This window comes from Ranitomeya variabilis, chromosome 1, assembly GCF_051348905.1.
Source record: "Ranitomeya variabilis isolate aRanVar5 chromosome 1, aRanVar5.hap1, whole genome shotgun sequence".
Lineage (NCBI taxonomy): Eukaryota > Metazoa > Chordata > Amphibia > Anura > Dendrobatidae > Ranitomeya > Ranitomeya variabilis.
The window spans coordinates 759,100,706-759,122,413 of NC_135232.1; the positions used below are offsets into that span (position 1 = coordinate 759,100,706).

General features: G+C 44.5%; 1 protein-coding gene across 2 annotated transcripts in view; it reads left to right on the forward strand.

The window, feature by feature from the left end:
* The window catches only part of TMEM259 (transmembrane protein 259), an 85,429-nt gene that overhangs the window by 45,056 nt on the left and 18,665 nt on the right, over positions 1-21,708 (forward strand). The window contains exons 6-10 of one of the 2 annotated variants that reach the window (XM_077271477.1): positions 11,426-11,548; positions 11,649-11,749; positions 20,050-20,107; positions 20,204-20,287; positions 20,364-20,496. In XM_077271477.1, coding sequence (XP_077127592.1) covers positions 11,426-11,548; positions 11,649-11,749; positions 20,050-20,107; positions 20,204-20,287; positions 20,364-20,496 — 499 coding nt within the window. Of the gene's footprint in view, positions 1-11,425; positions 11,549-11,648; positions 11,750-20,049; positions 20,108-20,203; positions 20,288-20,363; positions 20,501-21,708 lie in introns of those variants that run through there. The other variant, XM_077271487.1, reaches the window with a different exon arrangement.

Sequence of the window (21,708 nt, forward strand, 5' to 3'; positions counted from 1 at the left end):
GTCTGCCAGGGCTCCTTATTCCCATCCTTGTCTGCCAGACTTCTTAGGCCATGTGCACACGTTGCAGATTTTTCCATGTGGGACCCCACGTTATTTTTTTTTTTTTTTTGGGGGGGGGTCCCCCTATTTTAATAGCCAATAAAAGCTACGCAGACAGCTGCGGGCTTATATTCATAGCCTGGGAAGGGGCCATGGGTATTATCCCCTTCCCAGGCTACAAATATTGGCCCCCGGCCGTTGGCTTTCCCTCCTCTGGAGCAGAAAATTGCACGGGAGACCACGCCATCTTTTTTTTTTTTTTAATTAAACATTTTCATTAATCAACATCAGCCTTGCTATTATATATCTATGGATATATCTATACATGGATAACTATGGCTATATCTGTCTATCAATTTATAGATAGATATATCTATGTATCTATAGATATAACTATTAGTGATGAGCGAATATACTCGTTACTCGAGATTTCCCGAGCATGCTCGGGTGTCCTCCGAGTATTTTTTAGTGCTGAATGATTTACAGCTATTAGCCAGACTAAGTACATGTGGGGATTGCCTGGTTGCTAGGGAATCCCCACATGTAATCAGGCAGGCTAGTAGCTGTAAATCATCCAGCTGCGGTGAAAAAAACCCCCAAAATCTCCATGCTATAAAATACTCGGAGGACACCCTAGCATGCTCGGGAAATCTCGAGTAACGAGTATATTCGCTCATCACTAATATCTATCCATATATCTATCTGGCTACTTTCACACATCAGGTTTTTGCCGTCCAGTTTTGGGGAAAAAAAAAAAGCATCCGTTTTTTTTCCACCGTATCCGTTTTATTTTCATAGAGTTGTATTAGCGCCGGATTGCGCCTGATGGCCACACGTTTCATCCGTTTTTTGCCGGATCTGTCAAAGCGTTTCCGGTGGACGGAGAAAACGTACGGGGGAACGTTTTTTTTCTGTCCGGCGAAAAAGCGCCCAGCGACTTATCCGTCAAAAAACGTATGAAACTGAGGTGAAAGTGAAATGATGAATCTGGCCTCCGAATCCGTTTTTTTCATGCATTTTTCCATTCAAATCATGCACATTTTCTGTTCTCCCTCTCTAAAAAAAAAAACGGATCAGTTGCATCAGTTTTTCACTATTTGCAACGGATCAGTTTTTTTTCAAAAATTCGCCTGATCCTGCCTGATGGAAAAAAACTGATGAGTGAAAGTAGCCTAACTATCCATATATCTACCTACATCTATCCATAGATAGATCTATCCATAGATGCATAGATCTATCCGTAGATACATACAGGGGTTGGACAAAATAATGGAAACACCTGGAAACATCAACAAAAGTTAGTTTAATATGGTGTAGGTCCACCTTTTGCGGCGATTACAGCCTCAATTCTCCGAGGTATGGATTCATACAAGGTGTGAATTGTTTCCAAAGAAATTTTAGCCCATTCTGCAGTTAAAACACCCTCCAGTTCTTTGAGCCACGATGGTGGCGGAAATCTACGTCTAACCTGAATCTCTAAAATCGACCATAAATGCTCAATAACGATGAGGTCTGGGGATTGTGGGGGCCAGATGAGATGCTCAACATCATTAGAATGTTCCTCGTGCCATGCTATAACGATTCTAGCTGTATGAATTGGTGCATTATCATCCTGAAAGATGGCGTTCCCCTCCGGGAACAGTGCTTGAACCATTGGGTGCACTTGGTCGCCCCAAATGCCTAAATAATCTCTGCTGTTAATTCTTCCATGAAGGGATATCATTAGTCCGGCGGATCTCCATGAAATAGCACCCCAGATCATCACAGAACCTCCACCATGTTTTACGGTTGGGAGAAGGCTGTCTGGATGGAATGCTTCTTTCGTCTGTCTCCAAACGTACACTCGGCCGGAGGTCGGAAATAGGGTAAACGATGATTTGTCTGAGAATATCACATGTTTCCACTGCTCGAGGGACCAATTCTGGAGGTTTCTACACCACTCTAAATGCTTGGAAACATTTGTCATTGAGAGCAGCGGTTTTCTAATTGCAGCTCTTTCGTTGAATCCAGATTTGTGCATCTCCCGACGAACAGTTTTCGTGGAAACTGGGTTCTGTAGGTGTTTATTGAGCTCAGCAGTGATTTTCGGAGTCATGGTCTTGCGATCCTTTCTCACAATTCGCTTTAGAGTCTGACCGTGTCTGTCAACTTCAACTTTCGGCCGGACCTGTGCTTTGATGCTGACGTTTTTCCTTCTCTTTCAAATGCAGTCATTACTTTGGAGACAGTACCTCTTGACACGCCAAGCATTCTGGCACTTTCTGTTACACTAGCGCCTGCCATACGAGCACCAACAATTTGGCCTCTTTGAAAATCCGAGGGGTCTGCCAATGGTATCAGGTTCTCATCAATGTTCTTAATTATGCAAAACAAATAGTTAATTTACATACACATATCACATAACACAAATAATCAACTACAAAACATTACCATATGTCACGGTGTGCATGTTTATAACATGTTCGAATATTATGATGCCAAAATGTTTGGTGTTTCCATTATTTTGTCCAACCCCTGTAGATCTATCCATGGATACAGAAATCTATCCATGGATACAGAGATCTATGCATTCATGGATACAGAGATCTATGCATTCATGGATACAGAGATCTATGCATTCATGGATACAGAGATCTATGCATTCATGGATACAGAGATCTATGCATTCATGGATACAGAGATCTATGCATTCATGGATACAGAGATCTATGCATTCATGGATACAGAGATCTATGCATTCATGGATACAGAGATCTATGCACTCATGGATACAGAGATCTATGCATTCATGGATACAGAGATCTATGCATTCATGGATACAGAGATCTATGCATTCATGGATACAGAGATCTATCTATTCCTATATCTAAAGTGCAGACCAAAAGTTTGGACACACCTTCTCATTTAAAGATTATTCTGTATTTTCATGACTATGAAAATTGTACATTCACACTGAAAGCATCAAAACTATGAATTAACCCATGTGGAATTATATACTTAACAAAAAGTGTGAAACAACTGAAAATATGTCTTATATTCCAGGTTCTTCAAAGTAGCCACGTTTTGCTTTGATGACTGCTTTGCACACTCTTGGCATTCTCTTGATGAGCTTCAAGAGGTAGTCACCGGGAATGGTTTTCACTTCACAGGTGTGCCCCGTCAGGTTTAATAAGTGGGATTTCTTGCCTTATAAATGCGGTTGGGATCATCAGCTGTGTTGTGCAGAAGTCTGGTGGATACACAGCTGATAGTCCTACTGAATAGACTGTTAGAATTTGTATTATGGCAAAAAAAGCAGCTAAGTAAGGAAAAATGAGTGGCCATCATTACTTTAAGAACTGAAGGTCAGTCAGTCTGAAAAATTGGGAAAACTTTGAAAGTGTCCCCAAGTGCAGTGGCAAAAACCATCAAGCGCTACAAAGAAACTGGCTCACATGAGGACCGCCCCAGGAAAGGAAGACCAAGAGTCACCTCTGCTTCTGAGGATAAGTATATCCGAGTCACCAGCCCCAGAAATCGCAGGTTAACAGCAGCTCAGATTAGAGACCAGGTCAATGCCACACACAGTTCTAGCAGCAGACACATCTCTACAACAACTGTTAAGAGGAGACTTTGTGCAGCAGGCCGTCATGGTAAAATAGCTGCTAGGAAACCACTGCTAAGTACAGGCAACACGCAGAAGAGACTTGTTTGGGCTAAAGAACACAAGGAATGGACATTAGACCAGTGGAGATCTGTGCTTTGGTCTGATGAGTCCAAATTTGAGATCTTTGGTTACAACCACCGTGTCTTTGTGCGACGCAGAAAAGGTGAACGGATGGACTCTACATGCCTGGATCCCACCGTGAAGCATGGAGGAGGAGGTGTGATGGTGTGGGGGTGCTTTGCTGGTGACACTGTTGGGCATTTATTCAAAAGTGAAGGCATACTGAACCAGCATGGCTACCACAGCATCTTGCAGCGGCATGCTATTCCATGCTTTTTGCGTTTAGTTGGACCATCATTTATCTTTCAATAGAATGACCCCAAACACACCTCCAGGCTGTGTAAGGGCTATTTGACCATGGAGAGTGATGGGGTGCTACGCAAGATGACCTGGCCTCCACAGTCACCAGACCTGAACCCAATCGAGATGGTTTGTGGTGAGCTGGACCGCAGAGTGAAGGCAAAAGGGCCAACAAGTGCTAAGCATCTCTGGGAACTCCTTCAAGATTGTTGGAAAACCATTCCCCGTGACTACCTCTTGAAGCTCATCAAGAGAATGCCAAGAGTGTGCAAAGCAGTCATCAAAGCAAAAGGTGGCTACTTTGAAGAACCTAGACTATAAGACATATTTTCAGTTGTTTCACACTTTTTTGTTAAGTATATAATTCCACATGTGTTAATTCATAGTTTTGATGCCTTCAGTTTGAATGTACAATTTTCATAGTCATGAAAATACAGAAAAATCTTTAAATGAGAAGGTGTCCAAACTTTTGGTCTGTACTGTATCTATCTAGTCTATCTGTCATCTATCTCTCATTCCTTCTATCTATCTATCTATCTATCTATCTATCTATCTATCTATCTATCTATCTATCCCATTCCTTCCATCTATCTATGTATAGAAGGAATGAGAGATAGATAGAAGGAATGAGATAGATAGATAGATGACAGATAATATCTATCGATCTATGTATAGATCTATCTATAGAGCTATCTGACAGCTATGTATCTTTCTATCCCATTCCTTATATCTATCTATCTATAGAAGGAATGAGAGATAGATGATAGATATATAATAGATAGAAGGAATGAGATAGATAGATGAGAGATCTATAGATAGATAATATGTATCGATCTATGTATAGATGTATCTATAGATGATCTCTGTCTATCTCATTCCTTCTATCTATAGATCTATCTATTATCTATCTATATTTGTCTGTCTGTGTAATGGAGTGTGGGTTGGACAAATGTAAAAGAGGAGTTTGGAGAAGAAATGACATCATAATTTTTTTTTTTTTGTTCGATAATACATAAAAAAAAGCATAAAAAACGCACATGCGTTTTCTGCCAAGAGATGCAGATTCAGTGCAGAAAAATCCGCAGGCAAATCTGCAACGTGTGCACATACCCTTATTCCCATCCTTGTCTGCCAGGGCTCCTTATTCCCATCCTTGTCTGCATGGCTCCTTATCCCCATCCTTGTCTGCCTGGCTCCTTATCCCCATCCTTGTCTGCCTGGCTCCTTATCCCCATCCTTGTCTGCCTGGCTCCTTATCCCCATCCTTGTCTGCCTGGCTCCTTATCCCCATCCTTGTCTGCCTGGCTCCTTATCCCCATCCTTGTCTGCATGGCTTCAAATTCCCATCCTTGTCTGCATGGCTCCTTATCCCCATCATTGTATGCATGGCTTCTTATCCCCATCCTTGTGTCATGGCTCCATATTCCCATCCTTGTGTGCATGGCTCCTTATTCCCATCCTTGTCTGCCTGGCTCCATATTCCCATCCTTGTATGCATGGCTTCTTATCCCCATTCTTGGGGCGAGGAGCGTCGGTAACCGCTTCGCCTGGATCCGGGGGCCAACAGAAGGTGAGTATATAACTATTTTCTATTTTAATTATTTTTTTTAACAGGGATATGATGCCCACATTGCTATATACTACATGGGCTGTGCAATATACTACGTGCACTGTGCGATATACTGTGTGGGCTGTGCGATATACTGTGTGGGCTGTGCGATATACTGTGTGGGCTGTGCGATATACTGTGTGGGCTGTGCGATTATACTGTGTGGGCTGTGCGATATACTGTGTGGGCTGTGCGATATACTGTGTGGGCTGTGCGATATACTGTGTGGGCTGTGCGATATACTGTGTGGGCTGTGCGATATACTGTGTGGGCTGTGCGATATACTGTGTGGGCTGTGCGATATACTGTGTGGGCTGTGCGATATACTGTGTGGGCTGTGCGATATACTGTGTGGGCTGTGCGATATACTGTGTGGGCTGTGCGATATACTGTGTGGGCTGTGCGATATACTGTGTGGGCTGTGCGATATACTGTGTGGGCTGTGCGATATACTGTGTGGGCTGTGCGATATACTGTGTGGGCTGTGCGATATACTGTGTGGGCTGTGCGATATACTGTGTGGGCTGTGCGATATACTGTGTGGGCTGTGCGATATACTGTGTGGGCTGTGCGATATACTGTGTGGGCTGTGCGATATACTGTGTGGGCTGTGCGATATACTGTGTGGGCTGTGCGATATACTGTGTGGGCTGTGCGATATACTGTGTGGGCTGTGCGATATACTGTGTGGGCTGTGCGATATACTGTGTGGGCTGTGCGATATACTGTGTGGGCTGTGCGATATACTGTGTGGGCTGTGCGATATACTGTGTGGGCTGTGCGATATACTGTGTGGGCTGTGCGATATACTGTGTGGGCTGTGCGATATACTGTGTGGGCTGTGCGATATATACTGCGTGGGCGGCCGCGAACAATCAGCGACGAATTCTGTGTATTAAATGTATTATTCTAAAATCTTCATAAATAAACTACATACATATTCTAGAATACTCGATGCTTCCATCTAGTATGTTATAAACATCCGTTGAGGTTTGAGTATTGATGTCACTATAGAAAAGAGGATGAATTCTGTCATGCCTCGGCGTGTTTGGTCTTGGCACTTCTGTATATTGAATCGCTCACACCTTGTGTTTTTATTTATCGTTATTGAAGTTATAAAAAGAAAAGGTAATGCAATCACAAGGCACAGAAATAGAAAAATGTATACATTAAGAAACAAGATGTAAAATCCCATAACCAAGACCACGTACTCTGAGTGCAATAACAGTCATAGGAATAGAGAAAGAAAAGGGAGAAAAGTAGAAGCATAAGGCTGTGTGCACACGTAGCATATTTTTCGCGTTTTTTTTGCTATAAAAACACTATAAAACCGCGAAAAAAATGCTCACATTTAGCATTCTATTTAATAGAATGCAATCTGCACATTTTTTGTGCACATGCGTTGTTTTCCTGAGCGGAATCGCATTCCAGAAAAAAATGCAGCATGTTCATTAAATTTGCGGAATCACGGGGATTCCGCACACATAGGAATGCATTGATCTGCTTACTTCCCGCATGGGGCTATGCCCACCATGCGGGAAGTAAGCAGATCATGTGCGGTTGGTACCCAGGGTGGAGGAGAGGAGACTCCTCCACGGACTGGGCACCATATAATTGTTAAAAAAAAAAAAGAATTTAAAATAAAAAATCGTGATATACTCACCTTCGATGGCCCCCGGAGTGTTCCCGCCTGTCAGCGGTGCACGCGGCCGCTTCCGTTCCCATGGATGCTTTGTGTGAAGGACCTGCGATGACGTCGCGGTTACGTGACCGTGACGTCATCGAAGGTCCTGCGCGCACAGCATCTATAGGAACGGAAGTCGCTGAGGAGATCGGCTGCCTTCGGTAGGTGAGTATAACCATTTTTTTTTATTTTTTTTTATTTTTAACATCATATCTTTTACTATTGATGTTGCATAGGCAGCATCAATAGTAAAAAGTTGGTCACACTTGTGAAACAGTGTTTGACAAGTGTAACCAACCTGTCAATCAGTTTTCCAAGCGATGCTACAGATCGCTTGGAAAACGCTAGCATTCTGCAAGCTAATTATGCTTGCAAAACGCTAGTTTTTAGCAGGAATATGCATGCCAATTCCGCATGCGATATACCCGCGGCAGGAGTTGTAGAATTGGCGCGGAAATTTCCACGGCAATTCTGCAATGTGTGCACTTAGCCTAAGACTATGTACACACGTCAGGATTTCTTGCAGAAATGTTCTGAACAAAACCGGACATTTTCTGCAAGAAATCCGCATGTGGATTTTTCGCTTTTTTTTTCGTGTTTTAAAGAAAATGGGGGAAGGGAGGAAAGGAGATGGGGACAGGTGTTCAAAGGTGGGGCACAAAGATTACAGGCTGTATCCCTTAATAAGAGCTAGATAGATAGCAGAGGATATAAATTTGAGCTAGTAAAACCAGGTATTGTAGAAACATTCATAGAAATTGTTTGTTCCTCCATTAACAAGCTGAGACAACTTTCTTCCTGTTCTAGTGGTATCAGATCTTTGTACAGGGCTACGATGTGATGATCAGAAGTTCTCCAAGATGGATTTCTTTGACTGCAGTAGTTCTATTGGCTTAAGCACTATTTGACTTTCTTAGGGGGCATACTGAGTGGTACCTAAATGGATATAACAAAAGGCGAAACATTTGAGATGGTGAAGTTGGATTAGTGTCACTTAGCTAATATTTTGGTAATACACGCCTGCGCAAGGTAATCCCTTGCGCACGCGCAGTATGCTTTGCCCAACTGCGGGAAAAGCCGAAAAGCATTAGTGCGCATGCACCGGCGCACTATGTCCCGGAAGTATTTCGCTGTGTTCCGGGACATAGTGTGCCGGCGCATGCGCACTAATTCTTTTCGGCTTTGCCCGCAGTTGGGCAAAGCATACTGCACGTGCGCAAGGCAAGATTGCCTTGCGCAGGCGTGTACTACGGAGGACAGAGCATGAACTTCAATCCAATATTGCGGCCAGCATGCAGCCAGCGGGTAAGGAAAGGGTGAATCAAACACCCGAAAACCCCGCCCATATGACCGAAAACTGGTCCCGCCAAATTCTGGTGACAGGTTCCCTTTAAAGGGAACCTGTCGCCAAAAAAAAAAAAATGCTATTAACGTGCAGACATTGTGTTAATCTGCAGGTTAATAGTGTTACAAACCTGTCCAGCTCCACCATGGATAAAATGATCTTTATTCTCCCCGGCAGCATATGGTTTCTGATACGGAGGGTGCCATTGGCACGGATTCTGTCACTGCCGCTGGAACCGCGCTGCCGGTGTTTACTGACAGCCAACCCCAATGCAGAGCCAGTGTCAGTCAGGGTTTGGGGCGCAGTTACAGCCTCCACTGTGTATTCTCAGAGCAGTGACTGACCTGGCACCTCCCCCATGACTGACATCCGAATGTTGCCGGGGGGAATAAAGTTCATTTTCTCTTTCGACTAAGGCTACTTTCACACATCAGGTTTTTGCCGTTGGGCACAATCCGGCGTTTTTTGAATAAACGGATCCGTTTTTTTCTCATAGACTTGTATTAGTGCTGGATGGCCTAACGTTTCATCCGTTTTAGGCCGGATCCGTTTTCCGGCGGCCTGGGAAAACGTACCTAGGAAGGTTTTTTTCTGTCCGGCGGAAAACAGGTGAAAGGTGTGGTGAAATTATGAATCCAGCAAACGATTCCATTTTTTTTTCAATTGAGCATGCCCCGTAGCAGAACTCCCCCTCTCCCTCAACCAGTTAGTGCCAGCATATCAGCTAGTCGGATCCGGCAAAAAAAAAAAACCCAGATCCATTGCATCAGTTTGCAACGGATCCGTTTTTTCATAAGTTGCCGGATTCAGCATGACCGCGAAACCTGATGTGTGAAAGTAGCCTAAGTGTGGGCGGCTGGGCAGGTTAATAACACTATTAACCTACAGATTAACTCCATATCTCCAGGTTAATAGTGTGTTTTCTGGTGACAGGTTCCCTTTTCATGTTAAATAATTTTTTGATCAGATGCAGTTGTTTCGTCTGTTACCCCACTTGGCACACTACTCTAAACTTGTTAGGCTTACCGGGTTCCTTGGATCACTTGACTTATGCTCCAGTTAACATAATAAATTTTACTACCTCTTCCTGAACACTTCAGTTGTTGGTTAAGTAGGTTAACAAGTAAAGAATATCTCATTAAATCCAGGAAGATATATAAGTAAAGTCTATAAATATAAATCATCCTTTTTAAAAGGGAAATAAAATGAGGGGGGGTGTCCCTGGATAATGGTAACCTGTTTCAAATTCTACCTCATCTGGTCAGGCATCGTCTCCAGTTAGTTTGTGGACACTTACTTTGTCGGAGCGCTGAATCAAAAACTTTATTTTCTCGATGAAATCATTTCTATAACTTTCACTGTTTCCCTTTAAAGGGAACTTGTCACCCCAAAATCGAAGTTGAGCTAAGCCCACCGGCAGCAGGGGCTTATCTACAGCATTATGTAATGCTGCAGATAAGCCCCGATGTATCCTGAAAGATGAGAAAAAGAGGTTAGATTATACTCACCCAGGGGTGGTCCCGGTCTGATGGGCGTCGTGGTCTGGTGCGGGGCCTCCCATCTTCATAGGATGACGTCCTCTTCTTGTCTTCACACTGCGGCTCCGGCGCATGCGTACTTTGTCTGCCCTGTTGAGGGCAGAGCAAAGTACTGTAGTGCGCAGGGAATGGTCAGAGAGGCCCGGCCCCTGCGCACTGCAGTACTTTGCTCTGCCCTCACAGGGCAGACAAAGTACGCCTGCACAGGAGCCGGAAGACAAGAACAGGACGTCATCGTATGAAGATGGGAGGCCCCGGACCGCAGCGGGACCACCCCTGGATGAGTATAATCTAACGTCTTTTTCTCATCTTTCAGGTTACATCGGGGGCTTATCTACAGCATTCCAGAATGCTGTAGATAAGCCCCTGATGCTGGTGGGCTTAGCTCACCTTCGATTTTGGGGGTGACAGGTTCCCTTTAAGCACTATGAGTTAAACTGCAATATTCTTGGGATCTAGATCTTACAAGGGGCGCTACCTCTCGATCAGATTATTTCTTTGCTATCGTCTTAGATGCTGTCAAGTGAGGGGAAAAATGATAATTATTTACTGTGAATTTGATTTTCCCGAAACCCATGACAGCACCTTTTTTTAATTTAATTTTCTGGCTTGTGGTGGCTGAGGTTTCGGTCCTTCTGTTCTCACCGTGAAGTATGAGGTTGAGTGAATGTGTAAATCATACCCAGAATAAGGATGATAATTTAGGTGACTCCTACTTTTCTTGGAAACTACAAAAGTAGGAAGTGAGTGGCTTTTCTTTTTTTTGTTTTTTTGTTGTTGATGGCTTCCTGTCTAGGCTGCAGTGGTGAAAGTCATACAGTAGAATGTATAGATCATAGAAATCAAATTTCTTTAAAGGCTGACCTATTCAAGAGTTTTGCGTGATATATGCCAGACTGGAAGCGCTCATCTGGCTGATAGCCTTGGTCATTGTCCAAGGTGTCTTATTGGGTCTTGAATTGCCTTACAGGGTAGCTACTTACAGATGGTAGTAGAGAGATGATTTTCTTCCTTCTGGAGGAGAACTAATTTGCCCACTTTCCTAGAGAGCATAGCCTTCAAGATGCCCTATATCAGCTGTTTCTCTAGAGTCGGTACGATCTAAATGTCACAGTTCTGTGCACATGAAGTCACTAGACTGGATTACAAGTGAGTGTTTTGTACCCAAAAAGTCTAAACTAATAGTCTTTAATTTTTGTTTCAGACCCAACACGTGACTTGTGCTTCGGAGACCGATTTAGTCGTTTTCTCTTGGATGAGTTTCTTGGATATGATGATATTCTCATGTCTAGTGTCAAGGCTTTGGCAGAAAATGAAGAAAACAAAGGTTTGTGTCTAATCGGAGTGGGACTGTTCTGTCACTATTTTTTTTTTTATTATTATTATGTCGCAAAGTTAAAATAATTGTTCTTGTGCCTTGTTTTTAGGTTTCCTGAGAAATGTTGTTTCAGGGGAACATTATCGATTTGTCAGTATGTGGATGGCTCGCACTTCATACCTTGCTGCCTTTGTTATCATGGTTATTTTTGTGAGTTTACCTCTTTTTAATATTTGTGTAGTTTTAATGCTGAAATGACTAATATAACTATAATATCTATAATGCAAATTTAGTTTTGGTTCAATTTAATGTTTTATCACAACGAGAGAAACTCAAAAAATATATTGCTACATTTCAACCTCTTGGATAAAGATTTTGGTTTAGATTGCGATCACATTTTCTCCCATGCACATAAGCTAGCCACTTTGAATGTTTTCTTTCATCAATGTTGAACTCTTTTCCGGAGCTATACATTATAGCTGATGTCGGGCTACAACGGCTACCATCAGACCTAGCACCAATCGTGGCAGTTTAACATTCCAGATATACTGCTGATGTATGGAGCGGGTTGAGAGGCTGAGACTGCATTTTTACTGGCAGATGATGGCTGTGTTATATAGCCATCACCTGTATCCAGCAGCAGCGAGTAAGCGGAGATTCTCCTGCTGCTACTAACCACTTAAATGTTGTCAATCTGACAGTGTCATTTTGAAGCAAATGAACCAGATGTCGCACACATTCACATGCCTATCGCCCCCACCCAAAGCGACATGATCGAGGGAGCTGATGGGTTACCGTTGCAGCCCATGGGTCTTTTGAAATCCCTATTCTTACCATGACTGTACTTCTATGAGAACCAACCTGTGGACACATTTGATATTAACATAATCGTACTTGTTTGGTGAATCATTATACCAGGTCCTTTTTACCACTCAATGAAAATTTTAAAACCAAAACAATGTCAGAATTGCAGTTTGCTTTTTGTATGTTTTTGTTTCAAAATTTCAGTACACTATAAAAATAGTATAGCAGAAAATGTCAAATCATCCAGCAAAAAAATAACTCCTGTCGCAGCTTTCTGCTTTTGCTTATGTCGCTATTCCCAGGCCCATAGCATGTGCACTTTTCAGGATCTGGGGCTGCGTGAGGGCTTAATTTTTGCCTCTTGAGTAGTGATGAGTGAGTATACTCGTTGCTCGGGTGGTCTCCAAGTATTTGTGAGTGCTCGGAGACTTAGTTTTCGTTGCCTCAGCTGCATGATTTGCTGATAATAAATGTGGGGTTTCCCTAGCAACCAGGCAACCCCCACATGTACTCAGGCTGGCTAGCAGCTGTAAATCATGCAGCTACATCAACAAAAACTAAATCTCCAAGCAGTCACAAATACTCGGAGACCACCCGAGTGTGCTCAGGAAAACCCGAGCAATGAGTATACTTGCTCATCACTACTCATGAGCTGACGTTTTTGATAGAATTTTGGAGCAGATGCAATGTTTTGATCACCAGTTACTGCATTTTATTGCAATGTTGCGGAGGCCAAAAAACTTAATTCTGGCTTTTTGATTAATTTTTCTCGTTAAGTAGTTTACCGATCGGATTAATTGTTTCTGAACACAGCAGTACTAAATGTGTTTATTTTTTAAAATTGTTTTATTTTCAATAGGGCAAAAGTGGGGTGATTAGAACTTTTTTTTTTTTTTCTTTTATATATTTTAAAAAACTTTTTCTCTATCCCCATGATGGCACCACGGAGAGAGGGGTCCGCCCCCAGGGACAGGAAACCTACAGGTGAAAAAGGGCGTACCTCTCTCCCACATCAGTTGGTTTACTGTCCCTGACGGGGAACCTACAGCACGTACCTAAAGGATTCTTCGTGGGATTCCAGGGTGCTGGCCGGTCGGTTCCTGACAGGGGGCGCCCTGTCACGGCTGTGTCCAGTAGGTTTTCTCCCCCCTTTTCATCCGACCCTGAGGCACCACCACGGGGGTCGGCGGGCCCTACGGGTGAGTGTTGCAGGGGAAGGCAGTGAAGAGGTCCGAGCCTGCCTTCCTCAAGGAAAAAAAAAAAAAAAAAAAGGGGGTGAGGAAAGAGGCAGGTGGCGGCGGTCACCGTTACAGCCTCTACACCGCTAATCGGTGCATGGGGGTAGCGGCGGCTACGCTACCATCACAGAGGCGCTAGAGCATAAGCGCCGCAGGTCACCGCTGAACCGCCGCCCAAACCGGAAGCACGGGCTCGGGCGGAACGTTGAAACGCGCGCACAGGCGTCCCCACTAATATCCTCCCTATAGGACGCCTGTGCAGCGAACCGGAAGTGACGCGCGCGCATGCGCAGATGACCGCTTCTGCCGGCGGCAAGTTTAAAAAACAGCGTTCTCAGCAGAGAAAACGTGGAAAACCCTCTCTTTTGGCAAACGCAGTGCGGAGCCACTATGAGTGGCAAAGAACCACAAGAGGCACAGGAATGTGCACAATCATCACCTGAGCAAGTACCGCGTCCGCGCTCACAACATCAGCGCAGGGGGAACGCTTCATCCCAACAACGCAGCAGCAGCGGACGATCAGGGTCTCAACGCAGCCGAGTCTCTGGAGGAAACACTCGGCCAGCGACAAAACCAGTGGATACAGTCCCGAGGCCAGAGACGGTATCTCTTAGCCGTAAAGGGTGAGTGATCCACGTGGAAGTGGTAACATAATACGAGATTATTTTTCTTTTCTCTCTTAGGGAAGGAAATGTACATCCAAATCAAAACACAAAGTGTGTGCGATATGTTCGGAAGAGCCATCTTCCTCATGGGAAAAGAAGCTATGCGGGCCCTGCATAGAAAAAACCATCCAGGAGGAATCTCCGGCGTTCGCGTCAGACCTAAAAACTCTTATAAAAAATCAAGTGGAAAATGCCCTCAAAAGCATTAAAATTCCGAGGAAAAAACATAGATCAGGTCATAAGTCTCCCGAGTCCAGTATAGACGAATCAGAAAATGAAACATCTGACTCTAATGATTCATCAACATCCGGAACCTCCTCACTATCATCAGAGGGGGGACGCAGTTGCTTCCCCATCGAGGAGACGGACGCATTGATAAAGGCCATCAGAACAACTATGGGTCTGGTAGACGAACGCCCTAAAAGAACAGCACAGGACATAATGTTCAGCGGATTAGAACAAAAGAAAAGAAGAGTATTTCCAATAAATGAAAAAATTCATTCTTTGATCAAGAAAGAATGGAAGAAACCAGACAAAAAAGTACTCTTGACCCCCAAGAGAAAGTACCCGTTCGATGACCCAGCCTGCTCATCCTGGAGCAAGGCACCCAAACTGGATGTGGCCATAGCAAAGGCCTCTAAAATGTTCGCCCTGCCCTTTGAGGACATGGGCACTCTGAAGGATCCAATGGACAAAAAGGCAGACACCTTCTTAAAAAACTCCTGGGAAGCGGCAGGAGGGGGCCTAAAGCCAGCCATCGCAGCCACATGCACGGCCCGTGCTCTGATGGTATGGCTTGAGCATTTGGATTCTCAACTAAAACAGAAAGTCCCAAGAGAGACATTACAAAAGTCAGTGTCCATGATGAAAGGAGCAGCAGCTTTTTTGGCGGACGCTTCGGTGGACTCGGCAAGATTGTCAGCCAGGTCGGCTTCCTTCTCAAACGCCGCAAGACGCGCCCTGTGGCTGAAGTGCTGGCCGGGGGATCTGCAGACAAAGACCAAGCTTTGTTCAATACCTTGCGAGGGTGAATTCCTGTTTGGGTCAACGTTGGACGACATCCTCGACAAAGCGGGAGATAAAAAGAAATCCTTTCCCGGGTTCCCCAACCAGTCATATAGGCGCTCCTTTCGGAACAGAAAGTTCATGCGCAGAAGACCTCCAAAAGGAAATAAAGACGGATGGGAAGACAGAAGAAACAAAAACAGGGGCTTCTTGTTCAACAAAACCCCCCCCCTCCAGATAATAAAAAATCCCAATGAAGGTACTTCCCGGGTCGGAGGGAGACTAGCGAAGTTTCTTCCAGCCTGGGAAAGAATTTCAAACAGCCCTTGGATTTTAGGCATTATACGAGAAGGCCTCAAATTCAAATTTCGTGTCCCTCCCGGCAACTCCTTCATGGTAACGCCTCAAAAACAGTCACTCGAACAGTCAGCTCTCCAGAAGGAAATTCTGAGCCTAGTCCAGAAAGATGTATTGCAAGAAGTTCCATACCAGGAAAGAGGCACGGGGTTCTATTCTCCCCTCTTTCTCCGGAAAAAACCGGACGGATCGTACAGAACGATCATAAATCTCAAAAAACTAAACAGTTTCCTGGAGATACAACATTTCAAAATGGAAACAATAAAATCTTGCATAAGAATACTCTTTCCTCGGTGTTTCATGACTGTTTTAGATTTACGAGACGCGTACTACCATGTGCCCATACACAGAGATTACCAAAAATATCTCAGATTGGCAGTGAATATCCAGGGGGAGATCAAACACTTCCAATTCCGAGCTCTCCCCTTCGGGATAGCTATCGCTCCTCGAGTATTCACGAAAATAATGTCAGAGGTAATGGCCCACATACGGGAACAGAACATCCTAATAGTTCCCTATCTAGACGACCTACTCGTGGTAGGGAACTCATTTCAACACTGCGAACAACAGTTGAATCTGGTCATTACTTCTCTGTCGAGTCTAGGGTGGCTGCTAAACATACCCAAGTCCAAAATGGTGCCATCTCGGGTACAGGAGTACTTGGGGATAGTCCTAGACTCGAACACGCAGACATGTTATCTTCCTCAGGAGAAGGTACAAAAAATGACACAAGCCGTATTACAGCTGACGGTATCCCCAGTGACCACTCCGAGGAGAGCAATGTCCCTCCTGGGCTCTATGACTGCCTGTATTCCGGCAGTTCAATGGGCACAACTTCATTCCCGGGATCTACAGTGGGAGACCTTAAATTTAGGCATATCTCTGCACGGAAATTTAGACGGGCGGTTAACTATTTCTCCAAATACAATACACTCCCTAGCATGGTGGGCAGACCCAGGGAATCTAGCCAAAGGGGTTCCTTGGGCGCTACCGACGGAAAAGATTCTAACAACAGATGCAAGCCCCTGGGGCTGGGGAGCACATATAGGCGATCAAGTGGCACAGGGAAGTTGGAACAAAAGTCAGGAGCCAGACTCTTCCAACATGAAAGAGCTGCTAGCGGTAAAACTGGCCCTAACACACTTCCTATATCTCCTGCACGGTCATCACGTAAAAGTGTTCTCGGACAACCAAGTGGTTGTGGCATATCTAAACCACCAAGGGGGAACCAGGTGTCGAGCTCTGATGGAGGTAACCCAATCCATCTTCCACATAGCGGAACACAGTCTAAAGTCCTTGACAGCTCTCCACTTAAAAGGCTCCGAAAACCAAACTGCAGACTTCCTGAGCAGAACATGCTTAAAACAGGGAGAGTGGGAGCTAAACCAATCGGTCTTCGATCAGATCGTGAATCTCTGGGGCCTACCAGTAATAGACCTATTCGCGAACAGTCAAAACCGCAAAGTAGAAACATTCTGCTCAATCGATCCCCGGGGGAACCCTGTAGCTCTAGATGCTTTGACAATTCCTTGGAACTATCACCTTGCCTACGCGTTCCCTCCAATGTCACTCATCCCCTTAGTGCTGAGGAAAATTCGGGAGGAGAGGTCTACAGTGATACTAATAGCGCCATTCTGGCCCCGCAGAATATGGTTTTCTTGGCTAAGAAAAATGTCCATATCAAGTCCATGGGTTCTACCAGACACCCCGAAACTTCTGTCCCAGGGCCCAGTGTTTCACCCCAATGTGAAAAATTTACACATGACAGCGTGGCTTTTGAAAGGAGGTTACTAAGGGACAAAGGGTTCTCTCCTAACTTGGTGTCCACTCTATTACAAAGTAGAAAACCCGTAACCACTAGAATATATGGGAAAGTGTGGAAAAAATTCATATCAGTATCAGGGGCAGACCCGTCCGGGGAAATTCCTATTGGGAAAGTCCTTGAGTTTTTACAGAAAGGCCTGGAAAGAGGTTTGGCTACAAGTACACTAAAAGTTCAGGTAGCAGCCTTAGCAGCTCTGTATAATCACGATCTGGCCAGAAATCGTTGGGTCATGCGATTTATTAAAGCCTCATCTAGGTCCAGACCCATTCCCCTCCACAACTCTCCCCCATGGGATCTAAACCTCGTACTAAACGCTCTAACCAAACCTCCCTTTGAGCCCCTGACAGAAGTCCCTTTAAAGATCCTGTCTCTGAAAACCACACTCCTAGTGGCCCTAACCTCAGCTCGCCGTGTCAGCGATATACAAGCGTTATCTTTATGCCCGCCCTTTACTCAGATACTTGATGACAGAGTCATTCTAAAAACTGACCCAGCTTATCTCCCTAAAATAGCGTCACAGTTTCACAGAACGCAAGAAATTTCCTTGCCCTCCTTTTGTCCCAAACCTAAAAATGAGGGGGAAAAAACACTGCATACCCTAGACGTAAGAAGGTGTCTAGTTCGGTATCTATCAGCCACTAGGGAGTGCAGGAAGGATAGGGCTCTGTTTGTCTGCTTCCAGGGTCCACGCAAAGGACAAAAAGCGTCGAAAGCCACGTTAGCAAGATGGATAAGAGACGCCATCGCCCTATCCTACTCATCCTGTGGGACAGCCATCCCAGAGAACATAAAAGCTCATTCGACCAGAGCAGTGGCATCATCCTGGGCGGAGAGAGCTGGCGCTTCAATACAACAGATATGTAGAGCGGCCACTTGGTCTTCCCAGTCTACATTTTTTAAGCATTATCGCTTAGACTTGACTTCCTCTGATCCTACCTTTGGGCGAAGGGTTCTAGAGGCAGTGGTCCCTCCCTAATAGCTCTATCTATTCAAATCTCTCCATGGTGCCATCATGGGGATAGAGAAAATGGTAGTTACCTGCCGATAACGGTATTTCTCTGATCCCATGATGGCACCCGTATATTCCCTCCCTTCTCACACACAGGTGTGCACTGGATAATGTACTAGTAATTAATTTTAGTCACGGTGCATCTATTAAGTTAAATAGGTTAAGTTTAATTTGCGTAAATATTGAGTTGCAGCTGAAGTTCTGTATAAGGCTCTGTAAACCAACTGATGTGGGAGAGAGGTACGCCCTTTTTCACCTGTAGGTTTCCTGTCCCTGGGGGCGGACCCCTCTCTCCGTGGTGCCATCATGGGATCAGAGAAATACCGTTATCGGCAGGTAACTACCATTTTCTTAAGTCTTCAATGACTGACCACAAGCCGGTGTTGACAATGCGTCACAATGCCAGGCACTGGGGTCATCTGCAGATCCCCGGCTGTCATGACAGCCCATTGGCGATCACGTGACACTGGCGCTGATGGGTGGTATTTGTGAGGCACTTAGGACTTGCGTGCGGTAAATCCTGATGTACAGCTCCGCTACACCCGTGGATGTTAAAGGCACTTGATGGCTAATTAAATCAGCCATCAAGTGCTGGGAAAGATACAGGCTTTGCATCGGAGCCCGCATTCAAAGGCAGGCATACGACCTTTTGACACAAAGGGGTTAAAGGAACCAAAAATAATTGAACAGTTATCTCAAAAGATCATTAATGGGCTATTCCCTTGGTTAATTCATCATCGGTTAAACAGGTAATCTGGAGCTGATTCGAGATGAGGCATTTGCATTTGAAAACTGTTCCTGTGAACCCACAACATGCAGTCAAAAGAGCTCTCAATGGAAGAGAAACCATCATTAGGCTGAGAAAAAAAAAAAAAAAAGAAGATATCAGAGAAATAGACGAAATGTTAGAGGCCAAATCGACCGTAAAAAGGTGTCTCATTACCAAGGTGTGCCACACGACACCTCTCATGGTGGGTAAAACCAGTGAGCTGTCTCAAGACCTTTTGCAATGTTATTATTGCAAAACATACTGATGGCACTGGTTACAGAAGAATGGCTGAACTACTGATAGTTCCAGAGCACTGTTGGGGCCATAATTTGAAGTGAACAGAAAATCATTTCACCATAAACCAGCCCGACCTGGTGCTTCCTCCAAGATTTGAGACAGAGGAGTGAAAAGAGTTATCAGAAGAGTTGTCCAAGAGTCAGTGGAGAGCTACAGAGGAATGGCAGGGGCTGTGACGCCTGTGGTGAATGGGTACAGGGCTCACGTGTCATAACAACCTCATTGGGATGCGAGTGCAGACACTGCTGGAACAGTGCCGGCATGGGAGCAGAGTCTGTGTTTTTATTTTAATGGGGCGAAACATGAGGAATGAGACAGGGCTGTCTTTGATTTCTTTGCTTGTGGGGATTAGATGGGTTGTTCCTGACATGTGGTGAGAATTTCATGTCAATAGCACCTTTAGAGATATATTTAATATTGAAAAGATTGATGATGTGTTCAATACTTATTTTACCTGCTGTATTTACAATACTTTTTAAAACCTGATTTTTTTGCATATTAGTTTTTCTATGACAAGTGATAAACCTGTTTTGCTTCCTAGACTCTCTCGGTCTCTATGCTCTTGAGATATTCTCACCATCAAATATTTGTTTTTATTGGTAAGTAAAGTATTCTTGAAGTAAATTTCAATCATTTGTCTCGAGGCATGTTTTTCATGTTTTCTTTACTTTTTTTTTTTTCCTCCCCATCTACAGTGGATTTGCTGCAAATGTTGGAGATGAATATGAGCATTGCTTTTCCTGCTGCACCACTGCTTACTGTGATCCTGGCACTTGTAGGTATGTTAGCTGCCGAAAAGCTGTAAGACTTGTTTTAAAGTGTATCTTTATTACTTCAGTTTCTCTTCCTTCACAGGAATGGAAGCCATTATGTCAGAGTTTTTCAATGATACAACTACTGCCTTCTACATAATCCTTATAGTGTGGCTTGCTGATCAGTATGATGCCATCTGCTGCCACACAAACACCAGCAAGAGGCACTGGCTAAGGTGAGTTGCAAAGCCTGATTTTTCGGATTCTTTTTCATGTTTTGCAGTGTCTTTGTTTTAATTTTAAAGGAAAAAAGTTTTCTTGATGGATTTTTAAATGGTTATACCCTGACCTGTCTCTAGTCACTGGTAGTCACGGTTGCGACGTGTGGCAATGCATCGCACTACGTCGCTAATGCAAGTCTATGGAGAAAAAACGCATCCTGCAAGCACTTTTGCTGGATGTGTTTTTTCTACAAAGCGACGCATAGCGACGTGCAGTGCACGACGCTAGTGTGAAAGTAGCCGAACTCTTAAAAAGTGGTTAATTAGTTCTCTTTTAAAGGGGGTTTTCTGGTCTGAGAAGAAATCTGTATCCTGACAGTATGCAATGCGTACATTGTCAATATTCCCCGAAGGGGTGGGCGTTCACGTTCTCCGGCTTCTGCTTTCTCTCTTATTGAGAGAAGCAGGGTGAGACGAGCTGGCTGGTGACCGGAAGTGTGCTGTTTGCATACATGCCATCACATGACCAACCACCCGTACAGGGAATACAGAGGAATTGTTACTGTGTACATCACACACTGTTATGATCCAGCAGTCACACAGAGTAACTACAGACTTTTCTTCTTAGACTGGAGAACCTCTTACGCTATGTGCACATGTCAGGATTATTTGGAGAAATTTCCTGAAAAAAAAAAAACGGACTTTTTCCACAGGAAATCTGCATGCGGTTTTCTTTTGTGTGGATTTTTCGCGGTTTTTTTCCGGAGCTTCCCAATGGATTAAATAGCGGGAAATGCGGAAAATTAATGAACATGCTGCATTTTATTCCGCGATGCATTTTTTCGCGGAAAAAAAGACAACATATGCACAAAAATTGCGGATTGCATTCTATTAGTAGGATTCTTAACCACTTAATCCCATATGACGTACTGTCCCGTCGAGGTGACCTGGGACTTAATTCCCAGTGACGGGATAGTACGTCATATGCAATCGGCCGCGCTCACGGGGGGAGGGAGCGCTGCCGATCGCGGCCGGGTGTCAGCTGACTATCGCAGCTGACATCCGGCGCTATGTGCCAGGAGTGGTCACGGACCGCTCCTGGCACATTAACCCCCGGCACACTGTGATCAAACATGATCGCAGCGTTCCCAGGGGCATAGGGAAGCATCGCGCAGGGAGGGGGCTCCCTGCGGGCTTCCCTGAGACCCTCTGTACAAGGCGATGTGC